Source organism: Maylandia zebra, linkage group LG1, assembly GCF_041146795.1.
Source record: "Maylandia zebra isolate NMK-2024a linkage group LG1, Mzebra_GT3a, whole genome shotgun sequence".
Lineage (NCBI taxonomy): Eukaryota > Metazoa > Chordata > Actinopteri > Cichliformes > Cichlidae > Maylandia > Maylandia zebra.
This window is the reverse complement of record NC_135167.1, coordinates 27,902,034-27,916,436: the sequence shown is the minus strand read 5'-3', so window position 1 is coordinate 27,916,436 and position 14,403 is coordinate 27,902,034. Positions and strand designations below refer to the sequence as shown.

Below are 14,403 nucleotides of genomic sequence, written 5' to 3'. Positions count from 1 at the left end.
GGGAACCGAACAGTATATGAGTAACGTCTGGTTGAACGAATAGGATGGTAGTATCCCAAGCCTCAACCAATGGCACTAATAAACCCGCCCTTTCTCCTACAAGAGACCAATCATATGAAATATGGAGGAGGCAAACTGAAATAAAATAATAAATAGAGTAAAATAAAATAAAACAAAGTAACATAAAATTTCTCTATTTAAACAAAAATATATTTAAAAATGAAATAAAAAATTGACCAAATTTGGACAAGAATTGAAATGCACTGAGACGCTGAGATAAGCTTTGGATGATTGCCACTGCTACTCATCATGATAATTAAATATGACGTCTTTACATTAAATGAGTAAACTCCACCATGTGTTGCAGACTTTAAGGGCATGTTCATTTAAGATGAAATTCTACTAGGCTGCATTTAGAATCATATTAGTATATTATACTTACTATTCTATATTTTATCATTTATTGTCACTGTTCCACTAATATTAGATTTTGATGCAAATCAAACTCTCTCTCTTTCTTTTATGCAAACACAAGCATTTGCACAAAGCTTACACTGTGTACCAGGGCTGGACTGGGACAAAAAAATCGGGCATTTTGACTAGAGACCGGCCCACCAGAAAAGCCATAAAGCCTTTGAATGAAAAGTGTGGTGCTGTGGCTCCAGCAAACATCAGCTGATACTAGAAAGTAATATTAAATAAATTCACAATAACAACAGCTTATCAAGCTTAAACGTGCTGCTGTTGTACAGCGGACACCCGCTGTTTTCCTCTGTCTTGCGCAAAGTGAGCGATAAACAAACAAGGGAGACGGGACTTGCGACAGAAAAGCCAATCAGCTTATCATTGATCAGTTTCATGATTGAAGTAACAACAGGAGAGGGAGGGGGAGAGGGTGAGAGAAGAAGAGATAGCTGTGCAAAGATACAGAATAACTCCAACTTTGTCTTTGTCTGATTGTCTGGGCGTCATAGCGGAGGCAAGTGATGTCCAGATAAACTACATCTAAGAACCCAAAGGAAGGAGGCAGCAGCAGGTCTCTCTCTTAAGCATGTATTTTCACTGAATGGTCTTTTCGGTCTGCCAGTGTGTCATGCACTTTTCATGATTAAAGACCTTAGCAAAGAAAAAAAAAGTTGCCGGCTCCAGCTCCTTCGTATCAATATTATTTTTCAGACAGTTTCCCCACGGCTCCACCAATCAGCTCATCTGGATCTGGAGTTTACCTGCATACATCCCATTCACTCAGTTTTTTCACACTTACTGCTGTTGAGGAAAAACTACACTAAAAGCCATACCTTGCTCAATTGTTTGTACCTTCTTGGCTCACATAAAACTGTACACGCAGTTTTATAAGATGCCTTGTCCGTAACACAAAAACTTCAGCAAAAGATGAGGGTGCTGAGACATGCCTCGGTTCCCTATTTGCTAAAGCTGTTAAGATAAACAGCTCAAGAATTTGAGCTGCACTGAGGCGCAGAGAGGAACATGGCTTTTAATGCAATCAGTTTTTCTTCATTCATCAACACATGCCTGAGAGAGGGTTAACTGGTGTCAGAGCACTTGGCTGTCGTTATGATTTGCTCCAGTGGTGTCAGACATGAGCGCCTTCCTCTAAAAAACAAAACAATGCAGGGTGGAGCAGGTTTCACATGGATTTTTGCACAGATGTTATCTGAGAGGAAAATAAGCCTCACTGCTTTAGCATCTGGTAATAAACAAAGGTTAATAAAGGCTTACAGATGCTGTCAGGTGGCTCCCAGCACTGACACAATTCAACCAGTATAGCCAGAAAAAAAACGAAAGACAAACCAGCTGGTAAAATGCACATTCAAACTTAAGCCATAACTAAACACCACTGTAATATTCCTACCAGTGTTTTTGATGCATTCATGAATTCATCAGTCGTTATAGCTCTCCACAGCATCACAACGCCTGCTGTTATAAAGTGAACAATAGCGTCCAGTGTCACACAGCTGCTATTCCCACACACAAAGCCACATTATATGTGTGCCATTGCAGAATTTATTACAGGCAAAGGAAAGTATTTAAAAAGGCTACAGAACAAAGAAAGGAGACCATAAAACACTCCGAATAGCCAGGTTTAAATTTAACCAGACTTTGCTATCTATGTACACGTTTAAAATAAATTACACCCTTTCCTTCTGTTATATCACTGCCTACTTTTATATATATATATATATATATATATATATATATATATATATATATATATATATATATATATATATATATATATATATATATATATATATATATATATATATATATATATATATATATATGGAGAGAGGGGGGGGAGAGGGGAGAGACATAACGATGTTTTCATAAAAGTATATATAAACGAATATTCTTTGGTTAGAAGCTAAGCAGGTGTTGTGTCTCCCCCTGGCGGTTGACTAGATTTATTACATCACTTAAGCTCAGCTTGACCCGGATCCAAAATCCTTAAACCCAGTGATTATATCCTGTAGGTCACGTTTTACTACAGTTTGGAAGAAATGGCGGACATGGATGAATTGTTCGGGAGCGATGGGGACAGCGACAACGACCAGCGAGGTAATGTTGCCCGAAACTCGTGGCTTATATTGTTTAATCATCAGTTTGTGCATTTAGATGAGTGCCGCGTTGTGCGCAGCTGCGTAGCAGAGGGGAGCTTTAACGCGAGAGTGAGGTGTGCAACGTTTCGCGGATGTTCGTTATATCGAGGCAGGCGTTAATAATGTTAATGTGTTTTAAACGTTGGCTTTAATGGAAACCATCGTGGAGTTCTTTTATCCTTCACCTAGTTTCACTTTTCTTTTTCTTTCTTATTTTCTTTTTCCTTTTAAAAAAAAAAATCGGTTTTCAGTGTTTGGATTCACGTGATGTGTCTGAGACGGAGGGCCATGGCTTAAGTTGTTTTGTTGCTGTGGTGCAGGATGTGATCAGCGCTCATGTTTTTTTTTTTTAGCAGCACGACTGCAAATATACATTTTAAGACCTTAAAAAAAACTTAATTCCCTTATGTCAAAATTAGAATTGTCTTCACGCACAAACTGGTGCAGCACCTAAGTTCACCTACATAATCTTTAATTTCCACAGACTTGCTACTAAAATGATTTTTACAGAAAGAAGAACAGTACGAGAAAACCGTATGACACTGTGTATTTCAGTACTCACTGTTGATACAGCCGTACATAAATAATATTGTGATTGCATCAGATAATCCCATACAAACAATTGTCAGATATAACAGTATTTATTCAAAAAAGGTCTAAATATAATAATATGGGTATTATTCAGAGACATAAATATATTATGTCTGTATGAGACAAAGTGTGGAAAACCATCAAAGCACTTTGTTGTGTTGATGCTGAAATCTTCTAAAAAGTCTACAAAAAGGAGCTAACTGATATCATCTTTGCTTCTTTTTGTCCAAAAGTAGTTGATAATTGGAAGCTTTTTCTGGCATCACTCGTTTTTTCCATAGAAATACTGTGATTTTGTACCCCAAAGAGACTTAAGGTGGTTATAAATAAATAAATATTATTTCTTTTAAACAGGATTGCCCCCAGCCCTGCTTTGTTTGAACAAAACACTGGTATATGGAGAGTATGAGGATTTAAACAAGCTGAGCTTCACCTTTTTAGTCACACATTTGTAATGTGAGAGGAGTGAGTAACATCTGTTTGGCACTACAAACTAGAATAAATCGGACTGCTTTATCTCTTTGCAGAGTCTGGCTCCGGCTCTGGTTCAGAGTCGGAGCAGGAGAGGCCTCGTTCTGTCAGCAACGCTTCAGGCAGCGGCAGTGACAGCGAGAGGGAGCGGGATGATGATGATGACGAGTACGAAGGCCAGGAGGCCGGCAAGCCCAGCATGAATAAGGTGCATTTTGCAGACATCGTTCAGACAGCCGCCTAATCAGTCGTTCAGCTGTGAATTTAGCCACTGAAAATACTGCTTCAACTTCCACAGTGACCTCAGAGAATTGTATTCCTTTTGTAATGTTAATCTTGCATTGACTTGAGTTAATAAACTTTCAACCTACCTCAAACCATCTAGTATGTTTATCCCACAATGAAGGTGTCCTGTGTCTGCAGTAGGACTGAGGCGTGCGTGTGTGTCTGTGTGACGATACAGTCATGAGCTGCATCTAAACGTACTCATGTGTCTTCTCCGTAACAGGAGCTGTTTGGAGACGACAGTGAGGATGAACAACACAGCGGAAGCGACAACCAGTCTGAGCGCTCGGGGAACCAGTCAGATGCCAGCATGCGCTCAGACCGCGGGGACAACGATCACTCCGACGCAGAGCAGCACAGCGGCTCGGACCGTGACCATCGAGATGAGGATGAAGACGAGGAGGATGGGGGTCACCGGTCGGACGGAGGAAGCCCGGCTGGCAGCGGGATGTCTGGCGGTGGGAGCCCTCGATCTGACAGGGGCAGCGTTCGCTCAGACAGAAGGTACGACGTCTCACACAGGCTGCAGCTCACCGTTGTTTAACTGAGGTCGTTGATGGCACGGAGATCGGGATGCTAAAATATATCTTTTCCAGTTTGAGAAACGCAATCAGGTCTTTGATCTGTCATAAGGAAGTGGATGGGGGATTAAGTGACTTCCAGAGGAATAAAAATCAGAATATATGTTTACCGTGTTTGTTCTTATTCAGTATGCACAGCGATCCTGGGACTCCGCAGTCGGGCCCGGGCACACCACACAGTGACGGCGAAGCTTCAGGGAGGGAGAACCAATCGGAAGATGAGAAGTGGGGCGGAGAAGCTAAGAGCGACCAGTCGGAGGACGAGGAGGAGAAACGCCACTACTCTGACGAAGAGGGAGAAAATTCTGATGATGAGGGACCGAGGAACAGGAAATCAGGTACAACCCCCAGGATCTGCCGCTGAGCCAGCCTCCAGGGTTAATCTTTTTACACAGTAAATTTCATGGATTGGGGCCATATGTGAACATTTTATCCCGAGCTTAAAACTCAGAGGTTAATATGAGATTAATTTTTCACACAGACTCTTTGCACGAGGCGATGAACTGTTTTCCTTTACTGTAAGATGTGCGTGGGTGTCCCGTGCCTCCACTATAAACGTGACATGTGGAAAATGATACATAAAATTTCTTGGTTTTGTTTTTCAGAGTCTGCAAAAGGAAGTGACAGCGAAGATGATTTCATAGGACGGAAACCCAAAGCGAAAGCCGCCTCCGATTCCGATTCAGACAGCGATGCTGAAACAAAACGTAAGCCCTAACCTTACTGGGTCAACGTAGCAGCAACGATTTGTCTTTTGTTTCTGCTGCTGAATTTGATATTTTTATGGTACTGAAAGTTATCCGTACTCTTCCGCAGCAAAGAAGGCCGCAGCAGATGACCTGTTCGGAGAAGCGGACGACATCTCTTCAGACAGCGATGCAGAGAAGCCCCCGACCCCGGGCCAGCCCCTGGTATGTGTCTGTTCTCTCACCCTCTGTTCTTCTCTGCACTCATCACACTTTTAAACGAGATCCAAAATCCCCTTTTTCTCTAAGCCTCTCTGAGCTGATCCCTATTGTCATAGGTCACTGGATTATACAGTGTTTGTTCACTTGTTCGTGTGTGTGTGTCTAGGATGCAGAGGATGGTATGGAGGGGGAGCAGGCAGAAGAGGAGCCTGCGCCTGAAACTCGTATTGAAGTAGAGATCCCAAAAGTCAGCACTGACTTGGGATCCGACCTTTATTTTGTCAAGTTGCCCAATTTCCTGTCTGTGGAGCCCAGGTCAGAGCATGTGCAGTGTAGATAGATGGAAAAATTATTTTCACTTGATGATAAGATAATTAGATGTTCTTTGACGCTGTCTTTTCTTTTTCTTTTTTTCCCTTTTAGGCCGTTTGATCCTCAGTACTATGAGGATGAATTTGAGGATGAAGAAATGCTGGATGAAGAGGGGCGGACCAGGCTCAAACTGAAGGTCTGTGTAGATTGGAAATGACGGATGACAGATTTTATTTATTTAGATTTTTTTCCTACGTCACCTGATGTTCATCATCTTCTCCCCACAGGTGGAGAACACAATCCGGTGGAGAGCGAAGAGAGACGAGGAGGGAAATGAAACCCGAGAGAGCAATGCGCGCATTGTCAAATGGTCCGACGGCAGGTGTGTGTTACGTCAGGCTGGATGCCGCGGGGTGCGACACTGCGATCAGGACATAACTCTGTACTTGGCACGCTTTTCAGTCTCCCATTCTTTCCACAGCATGTCCCTCCACCTGGGGAACGAAGTGTTCGATGTTTACAAAGCTCCACTCCAAGGAGACCACAATCACCTTTTCATCCGACAGGGCACCGGGCTGCAGGGACAGGCCGTGTTCAAAACCAAACTCACTTTCAGGTAATGCACTAACATGCCAGTGTGGCTTTGGTAACAGGCTGCTGTTTCCTTTTAGGCACAGACTGAGAGTTGCGAGGGAGACTCCTCCTCCGTCTGGCTCCCTGACAGTAGAATATGTTCTAAACAAACTCCGGGCTACCTCTGCAAACAACAACAACAGCAGCCACAATGGCACCCTTCATTCAGGCTCCATTTAGAAATGTACTGAATGCTTTAAGTCCCCGGATCACCTTGTGCAAGCTGCACAGGTTTCTCCCAGTAAGAACTGTTTAAGCTTCTTAGCCCCCCCCCCCCCCCCATCCACCTGGATGTTCTGTCTTTCACCCCACATGGGTCTATGAGGGCAAACCTGCCTCAGTGTGCAACAGGCCTCCGTGTTCCCAAACAGAACATTATTACAGTTTGTTCCCTTGGAGCATTAACATTTGAGTTTTGATTAGGATTAGAACTGCTCAGCGTGCAGATGGTTACAATGCTTTTATTTTCCTTTTAAAAGCACCTTTAACTCTTTTAAAGCCAGAAAATTCACGTTTAAAAAAAAAAAAAATGTGAGCACCTAAAGAACATACTGTATGACAAGACTTCTTCATTCACGAGGTCATTTGATACGACAGTGAACTTAAGGTTACAGATAAATACATTTTCTTAAATAAGCCAAACAGACACATGACTCTGTCATTCACAGCTTCGAGTGGTCTCAGCATCGTGAGTGATTTGTGTTAAATTTAATGCATTTTTAATAAATGCATAGATTATATTTGTGGTGATATTTTCATAAGTCATCATTAAATGAGGGAGCTGAGGCCAGCAGTTAATGTTTGTATTGTAAGAACATTGTTGGGGATCTAATAACGTGAGACACTCGACAACAACAGATGTCTTTGGTGAAGTCAAACGAACACAGTGTGTTCTTTTAATCAAGCAGACATAATTGATGAATTTGTTACGTCATACCTGGCTTAGAATTGGGGGCTTTTTAATGCGCCAGCATTGTTTACATCCATGTACGCCTACTTAATGAGACCACATTTACACTCAACAGCCAGTTTGCTAGGTACATCTTGCTAGTACTGGATTAGACCTCTTTTTGCCATCAGAGCTACTTTAATTCTTTGTGGCAGAGATTCAACAAGGTGCTGGAAACATTCCTCTGAGATTTTGGTCCGTATTGACCTGACAGCTTGAGATGAGTTGAGCTTTGTGACATGGTGTGTTATGCTGCTGGAAGGAGCCATTAAAAGATGGGTACCCTATAGTGTTAAGGGACTGGGCACGGTCAGCAGCAGTAGTAAATAGGCTTTGGTGTTGTGATGCACAGTTGGTACTCTATGGGGTACACGTGCGCCCAACGCCTTTACACCACCACCAGTAGCGCCTTGAACTTTTGATATAAGGCCAGATGGATCCATGCTTTCATGAATTTAATGCCAAATTCTGAACCTGCCATCTGAATGTCACAGGAGAAATCTGGACTCATCAGATCAGGCAGTGTTTTTGTCTTCTGTTGCTCAATTTTGGTGAACCCAGGTGAATTGTAGCCTCTGGTTTCTATTCTTAGCTCACAGTAGCGGCACCCAGTGTGGTCTTTTGCTGCTGTAGCTGCTGCTTACAGGTTTTTATGTGATATTCGTTCAAAGATGCTCTTCTGCATATTTTCTCTTTTTATAAACTTTCCCAGTAAACTCTGGAGATGGTTATGTGGGAAATATCCAGCAGATCAACACTTTGTGAAATAGTCAGGCAGCCCGTGTGGCACCAACAACCATATCACATTCAGAGTTCCCCTCAGATCACCTTTCTTACTCATTCTGATGCTCAGATTGAACTTCAGTAGGTCATCTTGACCATGCTCTGAGTTGCTGCCACGTGATTGGCTGATCATATATTTCTATTAGGGAACAGTCAAACAGGTGTACATAAGAAAATGGCACATTTTGTTTTATTTTTTATTGTGTTTTATTTAATCCACACCTGCTCTCAGTGCTTGTTGCTGTGTAGCCGTGAATCATTGTGAACAGAGATTCCACAGCAGCAGAGTGGGAGTCTCTTTCTTATTAGCAAGACATCACAAAATAACATCAGAGGTTCTCAGTGCAACTTTTAATCTCTATATGGAGCTCATGGAAATGTGTGAAAGCACAGGGCAACATAAAGACCAGCATGTACCTAATGCTGCATGACCTAATAAAGATGACAGTTAGCTATAAATTAGCTTGTGCTTTAGTTTCCTTCTGCATTACATTACTGGCAGGGATATGCTTAACATGCCCTGTGTGCAATGTGTTTGCCCAAGATAGAAATAAAGCGTGCGATATTAAAAACTCCACAAGGTAGATTTAATGAGTGTGGGCTAAAACAGGTTTGGCAGTCGATACTGTGTTTTTCTTTCTGCCTGTTTGCAACACAGAGGTGTGATCTATGTGTTAAAGAAGAAAAGGGAAAAAATGTGTGAAAACCTCCCACTCTTAAGAGATTCACTTTTATGAAGACGTACTGGGGAAATGTTATTATTCAGGTTGTTTTTTCTGCACTTCCAGACCCCACTCCACAGACAGCGCCACCCACAGGAAGATGACCCTGTCTCTGGCTGACCGCTGCTCAAAGACACAGAAGATCAGAATCCTTCCCATGGCTGGACGAGATCCCGAGTCCCATCGCAATGAAATGATCAAGGTAGCACGAGCCGTCCGGTGTGGGAATTCTTTTGTTACCACAGAGACCGGAAGAGTGAGATGAGGTCAGCTGTTGACAGGCACCATGGCTGCTTACATAATAATATAACCTGACATGCTTGCATAATGTGGTCACGCAGTGGCGAGTGAAATGGAAACTGAGTCAACCAGTCTAGAGTTCTGGTGATGCGTTTACTGTCGGCTCGAGAAAGACTGCAGATTACATTGTTCTTCACTGTGCAGCATTAGCTTAAAATGGCTTTTAAAACATATAAACACACATTTGTCTCTTTGTATTTTAAACACTCGTGTCCTGCATGATGACGTCTAATGTGCGTCAGTGGGGATTGTGCGAGTTTGAATAATTAACAATAGACGCCCAAATACTAGACATCAATTACGCTTCCCCCATTGTTTGTAGTCAGTACTCCCAGTTGGTGGTTCTTAAGTTATCATAATTACAGTTCAACAGCAACAAGGGTCCGTGCCTTTATACAAGTGTATGCCAGTCTCACATTTCCACAGAATGTGGATTTCAGGTGTAATTTCAGTACACTTCATAGGTCCTTCCCTCTGTTGTGCCTCAAACAGCCCAAACAGGCTGTTTCAGTACCAGCAGCTGAAATCAGGCTGCTTTACTTTTAAGAAAAAAGCATGACATCTGTTAGATGTGGTAGGAGCAGCTAAAATGTAGTAGATGTGGAAAAGGGTGGTAATTGGCGACAGAAATCCTTAAGCTTGCACTAAAGTACAAAAAACACACCAGTAGCCCACAGCACAGTCTTTGTTTATAGCTTTTAAATGTCTTTTAAGTTTCCACAGTTTCTAATCGCTTCTGCAGTGTCATAATTCTGACACTGATCTAGCCTTTGGGCAGACAGTCAAAGCTAATCATAATGGGAGCTTCAGTAGCTGCGCAATGTGTAGATTTCTAGAGCAATGGTGGGCAGAGGGGGCCACAGGTTGTCGTGTACCCACATTAACTGCCCACTCCTGCTCTAAAGCCCATGGGGTGTTGAAGCTGTGGCTCTGGAGATCCATGCAGGAAAAATGGATAAGGAATGCTTTGCTTTACCACCAACACTGCTGGCTTTAGTCAAAATCAAATTGAAACTTTATTTTATTTGCTTTCACTTTATTTTTATTTTTTTTATGATATTAGACTGTTATATTTTTTATTTACTATCAAAGTAGCCTCCTTTTGATTGGATTCAGGTAGGACTCAAAGTAAACAGCATTGCTTTTAGTTACCCAAGTCAAGCTTCTGTTTCAAAGTATGCTGAAACAAGCTAATGGATATTTTTTTTCCCCCTCTCTTCACAATTGTTTCATTGTTGGTAATAAAAATAAGAACATGATAAATGAATTTGATTAGATTAGAAAACACAGTATTATTGTAATGAAAATGCAAAGTTAAAGCACAAAATACTAATGATCATGAAGAGTAGTCACATGTGGTAAAAGATTTGAAGTATTTAGATATATTAGTAATACTGATGGGCTAAGTTATACACAGTAGACACTTTATTCTGTGAAAGCTGGGAAATTCTTTTGCCACTGCAAACATATGGCAGGTAACTTAAATAAGTAGGAACATCAAGACTTAAATATGCTTTTTGAGGGTTCAAGAATTGCTTAAAAACGGCTCTTTTGATAGTAAGGTTTGCTATAGACATATTGTAGATGCCTAATAATGTTCAGACTGAGTAAGCGTGTGTTCCTGTTTAAAGTTAAAGGTTATTGAAGCACATTTTTGACTAACTGGCACTAGCTGATTGTCAAACTTAAAATGGGCAGGAGGGTAAATGTTTTAGAAAGTAATTACCCTTTCTCTCGTTTGTCCTTACTCTGCCTGCAGTTGTCCTTTTATTATAGGACAGCTAATTCTGTTTATTCCAGTGAGGAATTGTCATGTTATAGGAATAACAGAACAACAAGCAGGGTAAATGTACTTTAGAGCAAAAACGAATAATAGGCTCATTTCTTATTGTTTTTTTCCAACAAGGCCAGCTTATTGCTTTAAAGGGAAATTAATTAGACTTTTCCCACACCTAACATAAAAAGCGACCTTTTTTCTCAGTGTGTTTGGGGAAAAACAATTAACAACTAAGCAGCTAGAAATTAAATGCCTTGAAATGATTTTTGTATAAATTCGCCACTCGGGTCTGTCTTGGCAGAAAGAGGAGGAGCGGCTGCGAGCCTCCATCCGCAGGGAGTCCCAGCAGAGGAGGATAAGGGAGAAGCAGCATCAGAGAGGCCTGAGCAGTAGCTACCTAGAGCCCGATCGCTATGACGACGAGGAAGAGGGCGAGGAGGCGATCAGCCTTGCAGCCATCAAGAGCAAGTATAAGGGTGGAAGTGGCCTGAGAGGTGAGGATGACTGCGTTTCACATTGACTGCTGTCGTTTTGTTTCTATAATTTTTTTTCCTCGTATGTTGAGACGTGTTTGGGAGTTACAGAGGCCTGATGCACACGCTCTTCTCTTTCTGCCTCACGTACAGAGGAGCGAGCCAGGATCTACTCATCAGACAGTGATGAAGGTTCTGATGACGATAAAGCCCAGAGGCTGATGAAGGCTAAGAAGTTGGACAGTGACGAGGTAGGTGCAGTGATGTGGTTGACAGACAGGGGGCGGTGTGAGGCTGGACACCGTGTAGAAAAAAAGCCAACTTTTCTCATTATCCTTTGTAACTAAGCAGGACAGCAAAAGCTAGACTCTTCAGAGCAGGAAAGCTTTTCTGCACTCACTGTTGAAGTGTAACTGAACGCTGTATGTACTCCTGTCACAGGAGGGCGAGGGATCAGGCAAGAGAAAGGCAGAAGATGACGAGGAAACGGGCACCAAAAAGGCAAAGAAGTATGTCATCAGCGACGAAGAAGACGAGGAAGACGACGACGAATAATTCATCTTCCCTTATCATTCCACTGTATTATCAGTGCTCAGCCCGCATGGCATATAAACAGCCATATTTTTTGTATATTTTCTTATGACCTGTTTGTGGGTGGCTGTGTCTGTGTGTTTGCTTGTTTATGTTGTGTACAGAAGAGGTGAGAAATAAAACAAAAAACGGTGGTTTTATGTAACCAAAGCTTCTCGAGGCCTCTTCATCTTTTTAACACCATGAATCATATATATATGAATCACGCTGTTGCGATGTTATGAAACAAACTGTTACGTTTCGAGGGGAGGCTGTTAATGGCATAATTGCTGTGGGCTGCCGAAAGATTAAGTTAATGGCATAGAAGCAGCATCTGCCATTTCTGTTCCTCTCCCTCATGTACACACATAATTGACCAGTGTTTTCAGTGCGCTGGTTTAGAGGTGGTGGGGTTTTTTGGTTTTGTTTTGGGTTTTTTGCAGTTCGTGTGAATGTTTCAGGAAAGAACCGGGGAGTGTAGTGTTGTCAGAGGAGGAGACGATGCCAAAACCCACCTGATAGAAGACACAAGAGATTAGAGGATTTGGGGTTTGAGACAAAGGAGCTGTAGTTCTGTGGGAGAAGATCCCCCCCCGCCCCTCAATAACCTGCCTGCAGAGGAAGGAGTAGGAATATCTACTTCTTCCTGTACAAGCAGCTGTAGGAAGTCCCAAGCTTTCACTGGCACCCCCTCTGATATTCTAACCCATGCCATTGCTACACCTCTGCTAAACATCCAGCCCTTATAGGGCCTGCTAATAGATACCCTTTTAAATTGTCAACCATAGATCGGTGCCATTATTATTGCCAAATCGTCACAGTTTCAACTGTCAGGACACCAAGGGTTTTAGAAGATGTGAAACCTCACAGGAACCCTGCAGACTTGAATTACATAGTCATATAAACAAAGAAAACATTTTAAATCTCATATTAAAGTGAGATATGACAGCCTGCCTGCAGCTAAATGCTGTAAAAGAAACACTAATTAGTGTTACTATTAGCAAGCTAACCTGGCTTATTATTCTCCAAACTGCATAAACAACCTGTTTGCTTCACTGAGCAATGTGCAGGTTGAGACCAACACAGGCAGCTGCAGCCACTATAACAGTGAAGCATCACTTCAGTTGATTCATGACAGAACCTCTTGAAACATTTACGGCATTTTAGGGGTTTTTTTCTTACATAATTATTTGGCAAATTATATATTTGCCAATGTACTACTAGAGCCTATCTATGATAACCAAGCTTGTTAACTTATTATATAAGTTTTTGTATAAATAAATAAATAAAATTTTATTTATATAGCACCTTTCAAGACAGAATCACAAAGTGCTGCACATAAGATTACAAGTCATAAAAAGATTTAAGGTTCACACTCCCTTGCTTCCTACCAGAGTCCTCAAAGACACAAAAGACTCTTCCTGTGGAGTTGTCTGCTTCCCCCAACTTCCTTACTAGACCCCCAGCATTTGTCTTACTGTATGAGTGTGAGACATGTTAAAATCCAGTGGCACCAAGGTATCATACAATAAAATAATGTGATTAATGCATAAGTAAAAGAAATTCCTATACATGCCCCTTCCTGATTTCTTATGTTTTAACATGTTTGTTACACTTACATGTTTCCAATTTCAAATGTTAACACAGATGTTCAGAGTAAATACAGACTGTAGTTTTTCAAATGATGATTTCATTTAGTTTGGGGAAACAGCTCTCCAACTTTACCTCATGTAGAAAAAGTCATTTCCTTCTAAACCTAATAAGTGGTTTTGTCATCTAGCAAGAACTGCAGTCAAGCATTTGCAATAACTAATAAAAAAAAAAGCACTTGGGACAATTGTGTTGGTGACAGCTTTTGTTATAATATCAATAATATTTCTATGAATATGGGATACTGTTACATGTTTGCATAGACTTTTGTGGAATATGGAGACACTCCTGGCATTATATGAGCAAAGTGAGACTCATTTTTTAGGGTTGGTGGAGATGAGTGTGAAGATCCAAACAATCCCTGTCAGTGATGGAGAAGCTTTGATGAAAATATTTGGTAAAAAGTTCACCAGCATGAAGGAAATGAAGTTTCAAACTTTCCTTAGGAGGACCCCAGCACGCCTGCTTAAAGAAAAGTAAGTGTGGCGATGTGGATGCTTGCAGCGACTGCTGTATAGAGGCCATCCTGCTACACATGAAACACATCAGAGTCATAATTGTTATTTTAGTCACGTGTTTGTTTATTATCCTTATTGTTTTATCTGGGACTGTTTGCAGACATCTCAGAGAGAGGAGACACCAGCATCTGAACAGAGACTCAAACCAGCAACCTGCAGCTCCCTGCTTGGCTGCTCCAGTTTTCTCCTCACTCATGTTGCCCACCAGTGATTTCTAGCTGCCCACCCAGACAGCAGGCTAGAATATGCGCTGAGCCTC

The 14,403-nt window shown here is 41.7% G+C and overlaps 1 protein-coding gene across 1 annotated transcript; it reads left to right on the top strand.

The window, feature by feature from the left end:
- The first annotated feature begins 2,476 nt into the window (after positions 1-2,476).
- On the top strand, positions 2,477-12,147 carry leo1 (LEO1 homolog, Paf1/RNA polymerase II complex component). Its single transcript, XM_004543464.6, has 14 exons — positions 2,477-2,580; positions 3,740-3,891; positions 4,192-4,472; positions 4,679-4,887; positions 5,155-5,256; positions 5,366-5,460; positions 5,624-5,772; positions 5,881-5,965; positions 6,057-6,151; positions 6,251-6,385; positions 8,923-9,058; positions 11,235-11,427; positions 11,560-11,657; positions 11,848-12,147. Exons 1-14 carry the CDS (start codon positions 2,523-2,525, stop codon positions 11,959-11,961), a joined length of 1,902 nt encoding a protein of 633 aa, XP_004543521.1. The 5' UTR covers positions 2,477-2,522; the 3' UTR covers positions 11,962-12,147.
- The last annotated feature ends 2,256 nt before the right edge of the window (positions 12,148-14,403 follow it).